We start from the raw sequence: 20,938 nt of genomic DNA on the forward strand, positions 1-20,938 counted from the left end.
CTAAGCATTTTTACCAAAATTCGTCTTTTGCCTGTTTATTCTCTGTGCTGTCCTTTTTTCTCTTTTTTTCCCCCTCACCCTCAGCCTTACCCATACTTAATCATGGTTCTGGTCCTGGTTCTGCTTGAGATCTCATCCTGTTTAAAGCGAGTTCTTCCTTCTCACCACCCCCAAGTGCTTGTTCATAGGGGATCAAATGATTGTTAGCATTGGAGGTCATTTACCATACAGTGTAAAGCACCTGTAGAAAACTGTAGTAAAAAATTTAATTTAATTTAATTTAATTTAATTTAATCTTTGAATCATGTTTTTACTTGAGTTTAAGTAGAGAGAAAACATGTTTTTGAAATGATGAATCATATATTGGGAGCCTGTGTTTGCTGGCACGTTTAGACTTTGTATTACCCTTACGGAGGCTATCATTACTGGAAATGCACAATTCAATTCTTGTCAGAGAATGAGATGAGGAAAAGAGGAAAGGAGGAACAGCTTGATGCCGGATAAAGTAGAGAGGACTGAGAAGAGCAGCGAAGAGATGTGAAAGGACCAGTAGAGATTGTTATGAGGTTGCAGGGGGAAGAGAGAGAAGCTGATGCTGTGAAGCTGTGATAAGTGCAGACCACTGACAGCGTGGCCTTTCATATCACAACACACCTGCTCCTCATTTTGTTCCCTGGCAGACCTCGCTGTCTGGAACAAAAAAACTCATAATCTCAACAGGAGGTCTTCAGCTTTTAAACAAACAAAGGCACGATTCTGCAAGAATACATCGTAACACAAACATAAACAGAATGACTGCAAAGGCTTCAGGCTGACTTTCTCTTCCCCACTCTCCCTCTCACAGCATAATCTCGCAACTTGCAAAAGAGTGCAAACACCACAGTGACGCTAACAACTTCTATTAATAATTGCACACAAAAAAGTTACTTTCTGATTTAATGTCCAAGGTTATATGTTTATATGTATATCCATCCGTTACTCTCACAGGCACAAGAAATTCTTCACTGAACTTAAAAGTTTCAGCTTCAGTTCCTCTTTTCTATTTTTTGAGACACATAACACTCGGTGAGACGTTTCATCACCTTGAAAGGTCTGGTCACACCAAAAAGTGACAGATTTATTCCATTTATCTGATGTTTTTGTTATAAGGATGCCAACTGAAAAGTGGTGTTGCCAGAAGCCTGGGGACATAGGAACACAATGAACTGCTGTTAGGAAGCCAGGATGACTAAATTAAGTTGCTGTACTACCTCGTTTTCTCTCTCTATCTCCACTTTGAAATGTTTTCAGTGGTTTTAAATTCAACATTGTTCTGTTTGGAAAAAAATCTTTTTTTTCCCCCATATGCTCTTAGATGAAGAAGCTTCCACCTCCCCCGCTTCTCCTCTTCTTACTTGGTCATTTTAGAGGTCACCATAACCACAGTATATCTGCTGTGGTCTCCATCTCTTCCCATCCCTAACATCCTCTTCTGTCACACTAACCCTCAAGCCTTCATGATTAAAAAAAAATAAAACTGATGTGATCATTTGGGTAAACGTCTCTGCTGTATAGTAAAACAGTGGTTTTCTATTCTGTTGTTAGAAAACATCTGTGAACTTATAAAGTATATCTGTCATGTTTGGGGTCAAAAATTAGACCACCTTTTATCCAGAAAACCTCAGTGCCAACCCTGCACTTACTCTGGTGCTCAGCAATACGCCCATCAAGGGTAATGGTGCACCGAGTTTCCTGGACCATCATTAATCAATTTTAGGACAGAAATTTCTTCCGGATTCAAAGCCCAGAGGTCCTGTGAGTGCAGCCATTGCAGTGGCGACACAAATGTTACATAGAGCAAAACATTTGTGGAGTTTTTTTTTCTTCTTGGAAGGAGTTTACCATCAGCCATTGAATAATCTGTAAAACCATATTTGTCATCTAGTAATTTATAGATCGCAGACCACAAAATATCCTAGCTGTAATGAGGAACAGGACATTAGTTCTTTTTTGTGTTTGACTTTAATATACACGTGTTGTTTTTTTTACTCACTGCTAGTGCTTGTATTCATTATGCTGTGCTTCAATTTGAATTCGAACCCAGAAAAAAGCCCATTGTCTCCACAAGACTTGTATGTCAAACAATCAATCATTTAACAGAAAGATCAGTTTTCAAAAAATGTCATCTGGAGGTATTTGGAAAATTATTACAAAATCTGGAAAGACTACCAGTTTACCCCACTCCTGTGGTTTACACCGAAGACCCACCCTAATCATATATAACATATTTAAATGAGATAATTGCATGTCACATATGTAATCAGGAAATGCCCTGCTCAAAGTGAAACAAGCTGATTTTGACATTTTAAAGCTGTTTAAATCCAGCCTGACATAAAAAACAGGAATTGCAGTGCAGTCTGTCCATCACATGCACTATTCTGTTTCAAAGTTTATTATGACAAACACATTAAAAATAAATGATGCTGGTGCTTCAGTGAGTAAAATACAGCAGTACAACTACTAATTGACAGATAGGTGAACTATAGAGGATATTACCTGTCTATCAGCCTACATGACGTGCAGAAAAATGAGACCACACAGAAGATGACTCATATGCTCTCTTTGTCACATCTCTGACAACTGCACACTTTCTTAGTCCCTTTGTGTCCGTCACTTCATACAACATCTGTTCACTGATTGATGATTGGGAGGGGGGTTTTTCTGTGGCAGGAGCTGGAACTTCCATGCTGCCAAGTATAGAAGTGAATGCCACAGAAAGTGTGGGGAGGAAGAAGCTCATAGCAAAAGACAAGATGACAATGCTTTGAATTGAGAAATCAAAGAGAGGTAAGGAAGGGATACTGAGAGAGATGAAACAGATGGGAGTATTAGGAAGATGACAGAGTGCCACTTTTTTAGATAAAAATGAAAGGTGAAGTCTAAAAGGAAGCTTAGATAGAAAGGTAAAATCAGGAACAACTGTGCACCTTTGTTTTTGTGTGCGCTTGTATTTACCTTTTCATAATCTTTTAGTCAATTTTCCAGACATTAAAGACCAAAGGATTGTCTTTTCATCACTCCTTTATCTCAATCTGTTGTTAAACCCATACTTACATACAAACACACTTTGTTTAATATTAAACACGACGTCTTATTTTATTATTCATATCTCTCTCTGAGATGTTTCTTCAGTCAAAAAGCCTATCAGAAACCTAATGGAGCACAACACTGGCTGCAAAACTATCAGTTACATACTGAGGAGATGTTCGGTGTATCATTTGCCTTTCCTGCTTTGTGTGCTTGGTCGTGTGGGTGTCTAAGCTTGTTTGTTATTAGAAAAGCAGAGCTAAAAGGTCAAGCAAATCAAGCGTACAGAACAACTCGGCCCTCTTGCGCTAACATTGCCAGCAGGGCAAGGGGCCTCTGTTGTGTTATTTTCATTTTGATGATACTTAGAAGGAAATAATTTTCAAGCTGCATCATGGCTCATTGTGAGAGTATTTGTCTGGTTACACGGGCCACTGTGTAAACATGGAGGCATAAGGCTTAGAATGACTAAACAAAAGGTAGGAGATGAGAGACACTATGGCTATGGGTGAGTTAAGGTTTTGCTATCATTCATTAACTTCTCTTCAGGTGGCTGGTGTTCAGTTTTATCATTTTCACCAAGAGGTATGCCATTATGGTAATGTAATGTAATGTGAGACTGGAGCCAATATAAGAGAACTATGAAACCCATTTTGTTATGAATGGTTTTTAAATTGCTTTGATTTCTTGCAGCACTTTCACTAATTTATGACATTTTCACCTTCTGTTCTTACTGTGATGCTAATTATGTACAAAACGCTGTATGTTAAAAAGCCTTCATCACTCCTGCTTTTTGTCCAGTTGTTTTTTCCAATTCTGTCGAGATGAGAGAAAGTGATTTTTGGTAACAGAATGTCCGTGATTTACAGATTTTGAAAGTTCAGTTGTTCGGTAGCTTTCCTGCAGCTTCTAAAAACATCACATAATTTTAATCAGCAGATGCTGTGTTTCACAAATTATAGGTGTTACCTTTTTTTGAGCGATTCCTGCTCTCTTCCTGTTTATCTGTGTGTGCAATTCATAATACCATGCTATATATTAAATCTAAAAAGTATTTATTGTGTCCCAATACTTAACATATGTTATTCTCAGATATACCGGACAAATCTAAAAGGGTTGTTTTGTTAGTTTTGACATCATTAGTTATTCTAGAAATGGTTAAAATGTGAAGGTTCACCAGGCAAACATTTCCCATATTAGTTCTACTATTTGCATCACATTTCTGTATTTGATTTTGCAGGATGTTTGTCTATTTGCCTTTGCTGTACTCAAAAGTCGTGCTTATTTGTTTTTCCATTTGTGTGCATTTCTTATATTTTAAGCTTTTCCAGATCCTTGTCCACATTTCAATCCTCAAACTGCCTGCTAGTCTCCGTTACATCTCCACCTCCTGCAACATAGCATCCCTTTCTGTTACTTAATTAGTCTCCAGTTGACTGAGAAACCGTAAAATGTATTTCTCACTATCTTTTCTATCAGTAACATGTGTAAATCATTAGATCAGTTTTCTTAGAGTCTTAGTATTTTGCTGCTGGGTCAAGTATCTGCTGTAACATTAAAAAAACAAAAGTCAGTATTACCGCAAGGACAAGGTTTGTTTACTAGCTGTTATGCTGTTTTATTTGGGGTATTTTTCTAAATAAAGAACACATTCAACAGTTCTTTTCCATTGGGTTTTAAAGGTTTAAATTATTGACATTAAGGGAATGAGAGCATGAACTGCTGTCAGTCTCTCTGTGTTAGCCTTAAAACCTGTCCAGAGTATATCCTTCCTGCCTGCTGAGATAGGTTCCAGTCCTCCTGAGGCCCTGAACTGGATAAGTAGAGGAAAAATTGATAGATGGATGGACAGAAAAATCCAATAAACTAACTAAATAAACCAAACATAGGTAGTCAAGAGGGGAAGAAAACAGGGAAAGCTACAAGGTGAGAAACACTACAGGAGAACTTACAAACAACATATTTATAGTGGGGAGAGCAATAATAGAGCACATCTGAAGGGTGGGAATAAAAACAGTGAGAAATGAAATGAAATTGTATTAAACAAAGCAGGAAGTAAACTAGAAAAACAGACTAACACACACCAACAGGAAGTTGAGGAACTTTTTTCAGTCTCAATATACCACATTGAAGGATGTCTCCATTCCTAAAGTGGTGGAGGAGAGATGAGAGAGAAGGCTGTCATTTTCGCTTTGAACTTGTAAAAGATTCATGGGACTCAGCAGGAATAGACAAAATGACAAACAGAGGACCTTTCAAACTAATAAGTGGCTTCTTTTAAGATATCTAATCAAACTTTCTACCCTTAACTGTTGTGTGTGGTGTAAAAAAGGTACAACATCTGGTCACATTGTGTCCATGTTGTGAATTAGAGCTAGGCTGTGCTTCATAAGTACAGGCTTGTTAATTAAACTTCCTGCAGAGCAGGCATGCCTGCTCAGCCTCTACAGATGGCAACTATAACCTGGTGGACTTTGTGCTCTGGCTTGAAGGAGAGTGTAGAATGTCAGACAGTTGTAACACAAGCTAATAACCTGCAAACTGATGCTTCTCGGGTGTAAAAGAAAGAGATCAACCTATACAAAGAGTAGTTTCCCTATACAAAGAGTGGCATAATTGCATCTAACCAATTAGTAGTGGCCTGTACCAATGTAGCAAACTTCAGTGTTGTCCCAGAGTTCATGAAATTCAGTTTTAGATAGGGCATTATTTGACTCAATGACCTATGTAAAATGGGAGACTTACCTCCTTCTACATTAAAGTTGTGGAAATCACCCTTCTGATCCAAAGGAGCTGATTGTTTGTGGGTAGCCAAACCAATCCAGAGGACATGTTGATCTCTGTGCTAGTGGAAATAGAGGGAATATGGAACGCTAAACTAATAGGATATGAATCTTCTTATATAACAGACTGTGATCCCTATCCAAACTCTCTCCTAGTGGACTAGCAAGATGCATCTCTTCCACAGGCTGTCTATGTAGACATGAACCTACCATCACATTGAAGGTAGAAGCAAAGTCAGGTACTGGGTGATCAGTCTTGGACCTTCATAAGAAAGACCTCCTGAAACTACAAAAGACAAAGGGTGAGAAAAAAAGCTCAAAGAAGAATTGGAACACTGCTAATGGACCCTCAGTTACTCGCACAGGATCAAGCCTGGGGGAAAGCTGTCAAGTGTTGCAAGGGTGTAAGAATCTGTATAGTGGATGCCATCCCTGAAGGAAAAACATTTACTAGACCCAGTAAGTCAAGAAGTCAAGTCAAGAAGACTTCATTAATCTTCAGTTTAAAGGCATATTTCATTGTCATTTGAATGTTTTTTTTATTGTGTTCCACTGGATTAAAGTACTATTACTTTTAAAGACAATTATTGAGGTAAGTTGATATTATTTTGGTATAATTTCGCTTCTGGATCTTGTGTTTAAATGTACATACCACATCACTTGTTGTGTGAACCAGCACAGATGCCTTTCACTCTCCCTTTTTGCTCTTTTCTTTCCCCTTGCCCCCAGCTTCCCCTCCCTGAGCTTGCTTCTGCCAGACTCTTCTTTCCCATCATCACCAAGTGCTTGCACACATTGAATCATTAGATTGTTGGGGTTTTCTGTTTAATATTGTAGGACCTTTACTGTTGTGAATTGGCACTACATAAATACAATTTAACTTTAAACCGAAATTTAATTTGATTGGATGAATTGAATCCAGCTGAAATGAAAAAAAAAAAGATTACATTTATGGTTCGTCAGTCTTAGGTGTCATATTTAATGATATTGCTTTAAAATGAGGCTCTGAGGTAAGGACATCACATTTGGTTAAATGCCTGTTGCCTTGACTCCTCTCTCCTCCAGGGACTAAGACACTAATTTAAGAAGAGGAATTGAGGAGGCGCAGTCTGAGAAACAAGAAAGAGGGACACAGTGATGAAACACAAGAAAAGGGAACAGAAGGGCAAGGCAAATTATTTCAAATTATTTCACATTATTTCAAGCGGAGGAAGTGGAGGAAACCTATCTGTAAATAGATGTACTGAGTGACAGACGAACTTTAGGAGAGAAAGCTTTTTGCAGGGGAGCATGTGACAAGCTCGTTTTGCCACTTGACTGGTATGGCTTCTATAGCTGTCAGACTGTTGGTATATCATTCAGGATGTAACAAGAAGGGAGATCCACAAAGCAGCAATTTTTACTAAGTCAAAATAAGTAGGTATAGAAGATGAAAAACATAGACCTGATGAATAGGTACTAACCTAAAACTACCAGGTTCAGCTGGGGATTTGTGCACCATAATCAAACCAAATGAAAGACAAGTTGAGTGTCTGAAAGGCACTGGCCTTCCAGGAGGAGAAAGAGAGAGAGGTGACATCATCTCCTCTGACATGGGATCTAAAATAAAATATCTAAAATACTATAGTTCATATAGTTCATGATCCATCATGAAGGCTTGATGTTTTTCTTAGTGTTATACATTTATTTGTTATTTCTGTCATAAAACATGTTGCTGGCATCAAATTCTACATTTGCACATGTCACAGTTTCTCTAGCCAAAGAGCATCCTGAGCTGAGCTCCAGTTAATCTAGATCTCAATTTGATTATCTTAATTTTATGTGTTTTGCTGCTGATACAAATTCAATAAAAGCTTTGAGGAAAAATAGAAGGGAACTTTGCATGTCAAGCAAAATCCTCAGTAAACTTTACAGATGTACAGCTGAGAGTGTCATCACTACCTCAATTACGGCATGGCATGAAAGCTGCATTGTGTAGGACAAAAAGGCTCTCCAGCATACACATTGCATCTCAGTAGCAGGCTTCCCTTCATTACAGGATATTTACACCACCAGGGTTGTGACGAGGGCCCACAGCACCATTAAGGACAATAAACATAACATGGCCTGTTCACACTTCTGGCCTTGAGTAGAAGCTAAAAGACTCTCAAATAGCTTTTCCCCACAGGCCATGAATAAGACACTGAGCAGTGCTCCTATCCCACCACATCACTACTGTTCACTGTTAGTGTACTATTATTATCGGCTATTTGCTGATTATCTGTTTGCAAAATTGCACACAGGCATAAGTAATCAGGCTCAGGTCTTTCAAGCCCAGGTCTTTTAATGAATTTCATTATCATTATTATTATTATTTTTTCCACTTCCTTTTGTATTTTTTTCTCTTTATTTCTATTTTTATTAGAATTTGTATAAATGTTTTGCATTAAGAGAGACTGGCAAAATAAGAATTTAATTGTACTTTGTAAATTGTGGTGTTTATTTCCACTTACAATAAAACCTGGACTTAATATAAGCATTAATATAAGCACTGCTTCATTGCTATCGCTATATAAAGAAAAATTGAATTGTGTTGAATTGAATTGAATTAAAACTAAATTTAATATAAAACTGAATCCATGGCTGAATTAAAAGGATAAGACAGTGTCATCTAACACAGAAGGCCACTAAGCTACAGTATGTGATGAATCTTTATGCTACAGGGAAACTGACTCCAGCATATCTAAGCATTGCAAAGATTCATACGTATAAATAAAACTGTTATTGCAGCACTGACAAAAGTGGAAGCAACAAGTCTCTATAATGGCACAAAACAAAGACAAGACTTGACTCTTAAGACTTATTTATTCCCCTGTTGCTGAATGTGAGGTGGAGAAAAAAAGAGAGCCAGTCATCAATTAAAATTCCTAAGTGTTCCTAATTCAATCTCAGAGCCCTGGACCATAGCCATTCGTGAAAGGTTTGATGGCTTTTTGCCTTTATATGTTTTATTTGACCATTTTTAATTAAATCTAAGATTTAAGTCATTTCCAATTTCACAAGTGAATTCAGTTTATATTTAAATTTTACACATCTCTCCTTGGAAACAGTTTTCTTTTTACTTCATGTTCCTGTCTCCCACTGGAATCAGCACTCACCAAAATCTTATTAATTATTTTATAGCCAGCAGCAGGTCTGCCCATTAAATCTGATGTAAATTAGTGAAATTTGAACGAAACTCTGCTCACAGCTGAACTAATAAATCAAAAAACCACTAGAATGGGTAGCTGCAAAAAACAAGATATTTTCTAGATTTCAGTTCAATTCAATTTTATTTATACAGCGCTAAATCACAACATTAGTCACCTCAAGGTGCTTTATATTGTAAGGTAGACCCTACAATAATACATACAGACCCTACAATAGGGTCTGTAATTATTATTGTGCTTGCTATTTACTTGATATTGCTTAGTAAATGGGTCTGTGAATAACAAGCGATGCCCACTGTTCATCTATTCTTCTTTCGTCTCAGAGCTGTGTATTTGAGATAATGAAGCAGATTAGAAAAACAACAAAACAACAACAACAAAACAGCTATCGCCTGCCGTCAAAATGCACACATACAGTCATGCCTGTGATGTCCTTGGGGACTAGAATAATGTTTAATTAAACAAATTATGCCATAAAGAGATGTACATTTGACTGTGGTACTGAGTCAGAGGCATTACTGTAAGTAGTGAAGGAGATTTAACCTGACATTCAGTCTGTGGTCATTAGATGGGCTGTCTCCACAGACCTTTCAGGGAAAGAAGACACATACCTGCACATACAAGCTGAGCTTGTTCAGTGCAAGGATATCATTTGTACCATTTCTTCATTATTTAAACATGAGGTTATATTATCATCATACTTATGCAATGTATCACCTGTGCAGAGTATGGAAATACAGATCTTGTGGCAGTTTTTCAGGTGTGGCATGAAGGGTGTTAAAATCTGACCAAACTTTAGATAAATGTTAATCTACAAGATTATAAAGACTCTAGTTGATGGGGTTCTCATAGCCTGCTTAAAAGTACAGATTTTTCTCCATAATGTCCATAAACTAATAGGTTTACAGTTGTCAGAGTCTCTCTATGCTCCTCTTTTCTGTCTTCTTGTTACCCTCATGGCAAATGGCAGACCTACAAGCCTGGTTCTTTTAGACCGCTCGTCCTGCTTTAAGGAACTTCTTCTTCCCAACTATCACCATGTCTTTGCTTGCAAAGGATCATCTGCTCATTAAGGTAATATTGTGGAGTCTTGTCCTTATAAGTGGCTTGAAACAACTGGTGTTGTGAACTATCCATCCATACATTCTGCTCCACTTATGCAACTTATCCAATTCAGGGTCACAGGGGGACTTGAGCCTATCCCAGGTAACATAGGACAAGAGGTAGGGTATACCCTGGACAGGTTCCCAGTCTGTAGCAGGGCTAATACGGAGAGACAAACAACCATACACGCTCACATTCACACCTATGGGCAATTTAAAATCACCAGTTAACTTAAACCCAATAACTGCGCGACAGGGTACCCAGGGGGAACCCACGCAAACACAGGGAGAACATGCAAACTCCGCACAGATGGTGGATTCTAACCCAGGACCGTCTTGCTGTGAGGCAGCAGTACTAATCACCGCACTACTGTGCTGCCTCCTGTTGTGAACAAGTGCTTTATAAATAAAACTGAGTGTAATTAGTGTGTCTGAGTATCAACAACAGACTCTCTGTCTCTGTTTTTAATCACAATCTTTTATTCAAAAGAAGCCAAAAACACATAGCAATGACACATCTGAACAGCTATAAATATCAGTTGAAATATACATCACATTTGCTGTATTTGCATGTAAAAGCCTCTTTAATCAGCCTTGGTTTTTTTTTTTTTTTGGTTTTTTTTTGTTATTCCATTGCTTCTATTAGTTTACATTATTCATTGCCTCCACTCCATTACACTCACACTCTTTGTGCCATTAACATGAATTTTCTTTCTTTGTACATAATGAAAAAGTGACTGGAAAACACCCACAATCCATCAGCGAGATTGTCTACTACAGTAAACTAATCCCAGTACTGTGAGTTATTTTATTGTACTACAGTATTCAATTGTATTAATGAATATTCTCAACAATATACTGATTTTCAGTCACTGGTTGTTGGCTTTATAGACATGGCAGCCAGAAAATGTATAAACAATACATACATAATAATACATCAATACTTTAGACATACTACCACTAAAGGAGAAGCTGTGCTCCAACTTGTTCTTTAAAGTTTGCTTTAAGCGTTTAAATTATACCTAACAATTGCATCTCACTCCCTAAAACAATGGAAGATGTTTTAGAATGAAATGTAGGTGGTGCAATTGCAAAGGCCAAAGACACAGTGTCTCCTGTCTCATCTGATATACTCTAGCATTTATTTTACACCCAATAGCGCTGGTAACAACATATGCTGCTACATCGCAGCTCTTGCGAAGACAAAAATAAATACATACACTGGGTAGAGCAAAGTAAAACAGGCACAAATAACCAGACTGTTACATGGAATGGCTCTGTTTACATGCTAACCTCTTATTCTGTGCCCAGATTCCTGACATCAGGGAATCAGTTCCTATTAAAAGGGCTTAAAACAAATGTGGAACAGACTTTTATACCTTCTCCTTACTATCAGATCAGCTGTGTCAAATCCAGAAGCTTTTAAAAACCCACTTGTACAGACTGATATTTGCATAATGTGTTGAAAGGTCTTTTTTAATGTTTAAATGAGGCCCTTTCTTGTGAATAATATTGCTAGTTTTCTCTTTTTCTCTTGTGTATTTTCTATTTTTCTTTTTGGTGATTTTTGCAAAACACCTTGTATCGCCAGTTCATCAAATAAAGTTTGTCTTTACTGTGCACACACATCACATGAACACAAAAACAAATGCAAGAAGCATATGTCCAAAAATGTCAGGCGTTTTAGCTTTAAGGGGGGCTACATATTTACAGAGAAGCATAGAGCTGCCAAAGCATCACATTTACTTTGAGAAAAGACAAGCAAGCGGTTTTTCGTTTTGTTTCCTTTTTCTTTTAAACTTATCAATGGTACGCAAATGAAATCACAAAAGACTTTTACGCAAAGCAAATACAGATGTCGGATTCAATCATCACAATTTATCCACTTAAGTAAGAAAGCAGAAATAAGCAGCAGTTGGAAATGAGAAAATTTGATGAATTACTGCGCTGTTTGATTAAAGCTGTTGTAGAGAGGACCCTATAATGCCCAAATAAACCCCTCATATTTGCTACCTGCAGGAAATTACATCCACCGAATGAAATAAGTCCCAAGAGGCTTTTTGGTTCTGATAGGTAAATACATTCTTCAGTGTTACATGACCAACATAAAATGAAAGGAGTAAGGTGTAAATGTTTATTTTAGGAGCTGTGTTGATTATAGCTGGAAAGGCACTTATGTCAGGCGGCTGAAAAGAACAAAATTGGTCTTGATAAACAAAAATGTTGTGATTTTTTTTCCACCAATGTGCTATAATGGATGTAGAATGAGTGTGTGTGGTAGTAATAAAATAGTTGACAAAAAGGCAGAAAAGCATCGATTTTGCCACTTTGATCACTTAATCCAACTTCGGCTTCCTCCTCTGTAGTCTTAAAATATGTTTTTCCTTCTCAGTTCATCTGTGAGTTTGTCTGCTACTGTTCATGTGGCCCTAATTAACCAGAGGAGGAGCTAGTGGTCAGGGCAGTGACTGTGGGAGGTTCAGCTGCAGTTACAACAGAGTTTAGCATCGAGGCTGCTGTGGTAGTGGCCAGTCCGGTTCCTGGGTAAGTGGACTGAAACTTACATGCAGGGGTGGAGCGGTGCAGGTCTGCTGCAGTGTGAGTCGTTGGTGAGCCCGGCGGGTGAGGTGAGATCTTCAGAGAGAAGAAGAACAAAAGAAAGAGCAAGATGGGAACATGAAAAAGGAGAAGACAATAGAGAAATTACAAAAAAAAGAGGCGTGACATGAATGCACTCAGTGGATGTTTGATCTTTTGTTTTTGTAAGTGGGGTTTTATTTACTCAACCAAATGAAATATCTCCAAGACTGTTACTTATTGAAACTAAATATATTTTTTATTCGTAAAATGGTCAAAATCTTAAAAATATATAGATATGTCAAGCAACACAGACCGATTGTGCTTATGTGTGCAGAGGCCCATTATGAGCCACGAGAAACGCTTAAAGACTATAAGCGATTTATTTTTTCACAATTGTCATCACTGATTTATGTGACACACTAGATCTGCTGTTTTCATCATCATCATCATCTGTATGAGGCATAAAAATCTATAAACACTGCCTTTCAGTCAGAGGGAGTCTGTTATGTATTTGGTCCCTGGTGTAGTTTAAATAACATTTTTTCTTTTGTTTTCCAGTTTTAACCGTTTACTTTTGTTTCTTATGTTTTCTTTTCCACGTCTCCCTTTGTTTTGTCTCCATGTATTTTCCTTTCATACCTATTAGTCTCATGTTTTCTCCTCTTTTGGATCAAAGGGACCTAAACAAAGCGCATCCATAATTTCTGTGACTTTTGGAGAAAGTTGGGGTTATATAACCTTGAAAAGCTGATTAAGCACTGGAAGAGCCTCATCAGAGCCACTCTGTCGTCTAATGCACCTCACTGCTCTTGTACTAGTTATCTAAATGGACACCATGAAGCGCCACACTGCACAGACTGAGTCAGAGCTTTTTCTTTCCTCTTTCCCTCCTCTAAACCTAATCACTTTCGCTGGCACTTTCAGGATTTTTTCTAATCATTGTCTCTGCAGCAGCATTAATTCACAAACCTTCTTCAATTAGTTGCTCTCACACACAAATGCACACACCTGCCTGTTGATTAATACAGAAGTGACGCACTTATGATGCAGAGAGTTGCAATTTTTTTGCGTATGTTTCTGTATTTCTGATTTTAATTAGAGGGATCTGGTTATAGCCAAACACATCTCCACTGTTCTTATAATATTAGTGAAACAAAAATAACACATGCCTTTCTTTTGATCTAGTGCTGCACTAAATTGATTTAAATCTCTGTTCTTTTTTATTTTTCCAAATCCCTTTAATTCCCATTATGCAATACATACCATCACCTCAGCTCCACATGAGCACACACACAGGTTACCTGGCTGCTCTGGGGATCGTGATAGACCTGGTTACGCGGGGACAGCAGGATGCAGTCTTGTGCTGTGGTTTTCTCAGTGCGCGGGGCACTGGGGTCACCATCATCTACACCATTGGCAACGCACCTCATGGTCCTCACACACAGCACCTGAAGGGTCATGACAATATTAGTGCTGTTATTATCTTTAGAGGGTTGGTACACATCAGCCTTCTCTGCAACATAACATACTGTTGAAGGTGTATGGACTAGAAAATAACAGTATTCTGGAACCAGGTTTGTTTTTTTAGAAAAAAAGGATTGTAATACACTTGAAATAAAAATGTTGCACTCTATAACCAGAACAATAATACTGCTAAAGATGAGTCTCAACCATAGGGGTAAAACAATCCTAGATAGCAGCACTGGATGGTACAGGCTCTCATAAATGAACCAAAAAGTGAAACCATATCACTGATTTTTTTTTTTTTTTACTTACACATATTGCACTAAAACATATTTTTTCATGTTTTCTGTATTCAAAAAATATTAATACTGAGTATAGCTTCATGGCTTCACTGTTTAATAACTGTGGGAGACAGAGTTTAACTAATCCTGCAACAAAACATTTTAACAACATGGTCACATGGTGAACATGGTCACATAATTTGTAGCCTAGGCTTCCGAGGCAGTGAGAAAGAGAATTGCAATAAGCAAGGTAATAGTGAAAAACAACAACAACATTTCCTCGGTGGCAGCAACTGTTAGGAAACAGAGAGACAAAAAGCAGGACAGTAAACCTCTTCTTGTGCATACAGGTGTCCATACCAACTCCAGACACAGACACTCAGTAGGGAGTGTCAAACTAAGCCTTTATCCTTTTCCAAGCCCAAAGGAATGAGAACAAAGTGAAAACACTGATATTAAACCAAATTATTTTCTTATTTTTGTTTCTAAATTAAAGCAATACTTTTATTAATGATGTTGTTATTTTGTGCTGGTAGTCTGAACCATCAAACTCATTCTAGTTATGTGAAATTAGTCATGTATATTCTTTAATTTCTTTAAGGTTTTAGAGGAGGGGTGTATAATAATCATAGCTGACAGGCATGTGTCTGTCAAGTTGCTCGTTTTCTGCTTTTTCGTTTGTGTTTCTGTGTTCACCCAGCTGTGTGAGTTTATTCTTCACTGCTTTGTTAGTTTTCTTGACATTTTCTGAATAACTTCCTTTTTAAATTTGGAGGTTAGCTCTTTTATTCCTTTTCACACGCTCAGTATTGTTTTGATCTTAATACGGTTCACCTCTGTCTTATCGTCACTTTCTCCAGCATGTATAAATTCAGCCTATTTTGCTTCACACTTTTCAAGTTGTTGTTTTTTCTCCCTTCCCAGGGATTTCTATGTGTTGCTGGTTGGCGTTTTTGGTCTTTTAATTTAGTTAGTTAGTGATTTTTTTTCTCCTGTCATCACTCTGGCATGTTCTTCTCTGCACTTGGATCAGCTTTGGGAAATTTATTGACAATATGACAGCATCCAAAAAATGACAAAAAATCATATTGTAGATTTATTTATTGCTGAACTCTAATTTATTTGATATTTTGACTTTAACTTTGATATATATATTTTTCTGATGATAGACATTTATCAGGACATCTAAACTGGATACCACATTACATGCCAGCTTTGCTCCAGACTGATGGTTGCTGAAAAAACTATTTTAATAAAAAATTAATGATTTTTAAATGATTGTTTTTCACAAAATGTGGGAGAAACATTTCTTTATGAATTTAATGACATTTAAATTAAAGGCAAACATCTTTTTTCTTTAAAAAGTGTGGACATGTTTTAGTAACCACAGCTTTGAGCAGTGTTGAACGGGTACCTGCTGTGATTGGTAGATGAAAAATGATATGAAAACATAATTTAAAGTAAAATGAAGCTGCAATAGATAGAGCCCTAAACTATGATTATATTCCTATTCTTATACAGCACTGATGAAGCAGTGGGTCAAACTGATGCAGTTTGTAGAAATTGATGTTGCCTTCAAAAAAATCACTGCTCACAACAGTTCAACAGTTAACAAACACAATGAGTTGAGATCAGATAAACAAGATGTAAGATGCTAATTAGCGGGCTTTAACAGCACTGCTATGGCGAGAAGAAATTTAACATACTTTTCTGAAGCTCTGTTTAAAGTTGTCTGATAGGAAACCATAGAGAAACGGATTGGCACATGAGTTGGCATAAGACAAGATGACAGCAAAGAAGTAGATGCCAGCAGTGGCACTGGACTCTGGGATGATGACCACCAGATTGACCATATTGATGATGAAGAACGGCAGCCAGCAGAGCACAAACACCACCACAATCACCACCACCATTCGGGTCACTTTGCGCTCTGAGCGTCGGCGTTTAGAGAACCCAACCCGTGCCCCAGAGGACTTCACCTGCAAAATAACAATAAAAAGATTTGAATTATAATGACAAGGATGGAAATTGTGCCTTTCTGTTGACTGAGAAAAGAATATCAATTTAAAAATTTGCTTTTTAATCAGCTTCATGAAATATCTACCTTGATGACAATAAGAAGGTAACAGAGGCAAATGATGAGCAGTGGTCCAAAGAAACCCACTGTGGCAGTGTAGAGAATGAAGGCTGTTGACCACACATCCTTCGGCTCTGGCCAGATCATGTTGCAGGAGTTAAATGTATCCTAAAGAAAAATGAATATTGAACAAATAAAGTAAATTCAGAATTGAATCGGAATCTGTCAGACAGTCAACAACAAAATCTGGAAGTTAATCCACTGCTTTCCATCACATCCCTTAATTTTAAATGTCAACCATCATCTTCATCTTCTACTTCTTCTTGTTCATCCTCCTCCTCCTTTAGGGGTCACTACAGCAAATCACCTGCCCACATTTCACCCTATTCCTCTCACATCCTCTTCTGTTACGCCAACCCTCTGCATGTCCTCCTTCACTATATCCATGAATCTTGTCTGTGGTCTTCCTCTTTTCTTCCTGCCTGGCAGCTACCTGTTTAACATCCTTTGTCCGATATATCCACTATCCCTCCTTTGCACATACCAAGCAATTTCAGCTTTGCCTGTCTTTGAGCTTAATAATGTCTGCTCATTTAAATTGTTGTTGCAGAAACACTTTTCTTTTTCATATACTTTACACAAGTGCATCTTTGCAAATACACTTGTATTCATGTCTGTGGAATAAACAGCTTCCATGTCAGCTGGCATTTTGTTAGTGTTTTATTTCCCATTGTATCATCAAATGAAGGCACTTTTGACTGCCCGTTTCCAGCACTTAGACCTAGCATCACACTTTCGGTGTGGTGGTACCACTTGACTAGCATTTGACTTGGCTGTCTTGACTCACCGGATACTTTACCAGACCATAAACAAATGTTCTTTGTGCCTTCAGTCAATATTGATTTATGATTTTGAAGTAGGAAAAGATTCTCTCAGAAGGGAGGTTAAGTTGACACGTGGCTCTTTAGCTTGCATGGAACCAAATGTGCATTAGCCAGCTTCTCATGGCAGATAACACATGTAGGCTGTTGACACCACTGATTCAGCTGAAGCAGTAAGACATCTTACATTTGAGATATTATGTGGTGGTTTGGACCATACTGGAAAGGAATTAGTTTTCTTATTTGTTGACCTCCATGCTTTCAGGGCATACTTAGACTGTAATGCTTCTCATTATCTGGTAATCCATGCAAGGTGCACCGACAGACAAGTTTCTTCAAAGAATTTTTAGGATATTATATTTACCTCTCAGTGAGTGTACAGAAAAGATTGACATGATAATATAACAACTCATTCAACTTGAAGTGCAGTTGTATATTACATAATCATAACATATGGTTTTGAAAAAATATGATGGACTTGTCTCATGGTGCACTGGTCGCACTATTTGGGAACCACTTGATTTGAGTACCTCCATCAAATTCCTTCTTTTTTTGTTTGTTTTGTTATACTGCAATTAGAATCATTGCTAAAGCGAAATGCATTGCACTGCATTATGTGAATGAATATTTCACAGAATGAGGAATTATGTTTTAGCTTAGCTTAACACAAATACAGAAATACCAGGGAGGGAGCTAGAACGCCAAGAAGTCTCCAAAAGAACAGTCGAACATAATATTAAGTCAAATGTTTTTTTCCTTTAGCAAACAGTCGTGAAGGTCAAACACACTTTAAAAAAAAAATAAAAATAGTACCATTAACAGTGCTGAAAGTTCAGTGTTTTTAACACAAATTATTCCAGAGATTTCCCTCTTGTGACATTTAGCTTGGATTTTTTGTAACTATTATTATTTCTTTTTCCTATTATTATTATTTACAGTTTTTGTTTTACTGTTAACATTTGTCGTTTATAGTTGTTCCTTCTTTAAAAAAATACCTTTGTTCAAAGATTGTAGAGGAACGTAGTTATTAATCTGTAACAACTACCAATATGGCCATTAAATAAGTGCTTAATTCTCGCTTTAGGAGCGGTCATATTACCATGCTTCGGTGTCCTATCTGAAGTTTTCACTGGCACAGGACTGAATTGTATACCTGCACATCAGAGAAGATGACCACTGGCAGGACCACCACAAAGGAAACGGCCCACACAGCTGCGCTCACTACCTTCGCTATGCGGGGGTGTCTCCACTTGGTGCTGCGGATTGGATGAACCACAGCCAGGTAACGGTCGATGGACATTACTGTGAGACAGAAGATAGACGTAAACTGGTTCATGGAGTCTGCAGTCATGACCACGCGGCACAGGAAAGAGCCAAAGGGCCAATAGGAGAGTACATTCTGTGTGGTAAGAAAGGGGAGCCCGACGATGTACAGCTCATCAGCCACAGCCAGGTTCAGGATGTAGATATTGGTGACTGTTTTCATTTTGGCATAGCGCAGCACCACATAGATCGCCAAAGTATTGCCGGTCAGACCCACCACGAAGACTGTGAGGGATATGACTGCGGTCATCAGAGTGCTGCTGCCCTGAAAGGGGACACTCTGAGTGGAAATGTTGGAGGAGATGTTGAAAAGGCGAGGATAAGAGAAGAGGACAGGTGAGGATGTAGAGGAGTTGAGCTCGGATGAAAAGGGATACCAGAGGTTTTGGTCTTGTTGCTCCATTGTTCACAGTCCATATGGTGGCTTGATTCCAGTGATTTAGAAGAAACTCTTTCCTCCTTCTTCTTTTCCCATGCTTTCGAGACAGAAGCCGGAGCAGCCCCCACGCTTTAAAATGTGAAGTAAAGCGATGAAAAGGTGATTTTGAACTATAAAAAAGCAACAATCCAGTTTGCCTCAATCAACAGTCCGTGCACAAGAAAGACCAATAATCACTACATTAAACTCCTCCGATAATTCTAAAGCTTTGTGTGCGCACCGTGCGCCCTGAGCGAACTCCAGTGAGGCAGGTGTGCTTCCATTCCACATCCAAGCATATCATACACGTAGCTTCACAGTAGTGTAGTCGTATGAGGAATTAGACTGCAAGCAGTTGAGTCACAGATGATGATGTGCTGTATTTGTCAGCTCTATCTTTGCTTCTTTTCTTTTTTTTTTTTAAATAGATCTGACTGTTAACGTCTCTTTTGATCTGACTTTGGAACCACTCACAAGTCATCCGGCGTGTTGTGCGTCAAGCTGGGAATGGTGCCACCGCTTTTACGCACGGCACATCTTCTTGACTACACGCTCTATAATTATGAATGTGTCATTAATGAATGTGTGTGCTAAGGTTGAATATCTTGAGCCTTTGTTTAAAGGCTCGATGCGTTTAGAGGAGAACATTTTTAAATCGCGCAGAGTAAAGATTTATGCAGAGATCAAGAGAAGAACGGGCTTACTATGTCTAGAAGAGGAAAAGTCAGAGTCCTTCTGTAATCAGATTCAAATAATCAGTCCCCCGAACAAAGTCACGTTTGTTTTCCGATTCCCGAGTATTTGTCCAGTATTGATTGAAAGTTGTTTTCTAGCTCTCTTCGCTGTTCGCTGTCTGAGGTGCTGAGCAGAATGTACTGGCAAGCAGCTCCTTTTTCTTCAACTTTCTGCCCACACAGCTCTGCTGCTTCCTTGCTAGGATTTATAAAGAAAGAGAGAGAGAGAGACAGAGTGTGTGTGTGTGTGTGTGTGTGTGTGTGTGTGTGTGTGTGTGTGTGTGTGTGTGTGTGTGTGTGTGTGTAATATAATATAATATAATATAATATAATACTCACACTCACATATATGTATACATATATGCTTTTTATTTTTATTTTATTTATTTATTTGTTTTCCCCTTGTTGTATATTGTTTTCTCTTCTTACCTCTGCACCTTTGTGGTCCAGCTACCCAATTTCGCTGTGCAAGAAACTGCACAATGACAATAAAAAACTCTAAGTCTCTAAGTCTAAGTATCTAATATAATATAATATTTTGAGTTGAGGATGGTAAATGCAGGTCGTTTGTTTAGTTGCTAAAATGGATGAAAGTACTTCTTACACCACAGTTCAACATGTATGATCCTCCTGCACAGTGTGGAAGACTGTTGTCATTAAGTTACTCTTCATTGGTATTAATTTAGATCCTTGTTTATTCATTTATTATGAATCAACACACAAATAGGAACTAGTGAACTGCACTTTATCTTTGGAACAGCTTTTGCTGTCATTATTTCAGTCTAGAACACTATCCTGGTCTTTTGGGCATAAAATGAGTGATGAAAAGTTTTGTTTAATTTTGTTGGTCCAACATTGTCAACAGCCAAATGTCAAATCAAACTGAGGGGTACACACTTATAGCAGCCTGTTTGACAATGACCATCTGTTAGACGGCAGCTGAACCACATTCAGCTCACCGCAGTCCTCATTATGAGAAATGTACCACAGAGATGGTTAAAAAAAATGTTCCGTTTCAAAATCACTCAATTACACAACAC

At 38.0% G+C, this 20,938-nt stretch overlaps 1 protein-coding gene across 1 annotated transcript; it reads right to left on the minus strand.

Moving 5' to 3' along the window:
- Positions 1 to 12,433: 12,433 nt before the first annotated feature.
- LOC134629787 (somatostatin-like receptor F_48D10.1) lies at positions 12,434 to 19,149 on the minus strand. Its single transcript, XM_063477303.1, has 5 exons — positions 18,577 to 19,149; positions 16,570 to 16,710; positions 16,172 to 16,444; positions 14,022 to 14,168; positions 12,434 to 12,774 (listed from the first exon to the last, which is right to left on the minus strand). Exons 1-5 carry the CDS (start codon positions 19,147 to 19,149, stop codon positions 12,574 to 12,576), a joined length of 1,335 nt encoding a protein of 444 aa, XP_063333373.1. The 3' UTR covers positions 12,434 to 12,573.
- Between the last annotated feature and the right edge of the window lie 1,789 nt (positions 19,150 to 20,938).

Source organism: Pelmatolapia mariae, linkage group LG6 (assembly GCF_036321145.2).
Source record: "Pelmatolapia mariae isolate MD_Pm_ZW linkage group LG6, Pm_UMD_F_2, whole genome shotgun sequence".
Taxonomy (NCBI): domain Eukaryota; kingdom Metazoa; phylum Chordata; class Actinopteri; order Cichliformes; family Cichlidae; genus Pelmatolapia; species Pelmatolapia mariae.

Excerpts from the sequence above, each read along its gene's own strand:
- LOC134629787 (XM_063477303.1), bottom strand. The coding sequence starts at position 19,149 with ATGGAGCAACAAGACCAAAACCTCTGGTATCCCTTTTCATCCGAGCTC. Across the intron at positions 16,711-18,576 it reads TCATCTTCTCTGATGTGCAG|GATACATTTAACTCCTGCAA; the intron begins GTATACAATTCA and ends ATTTTTCTTTAG. Across the intron at positions 14,169-16,171 it reads TTAAACAGAGCTTCAGAAAA|GTGCTGTGTGTGAGGACCAT; the intron begins GTATGTTAAATT and ends ATGACCCTTCAG.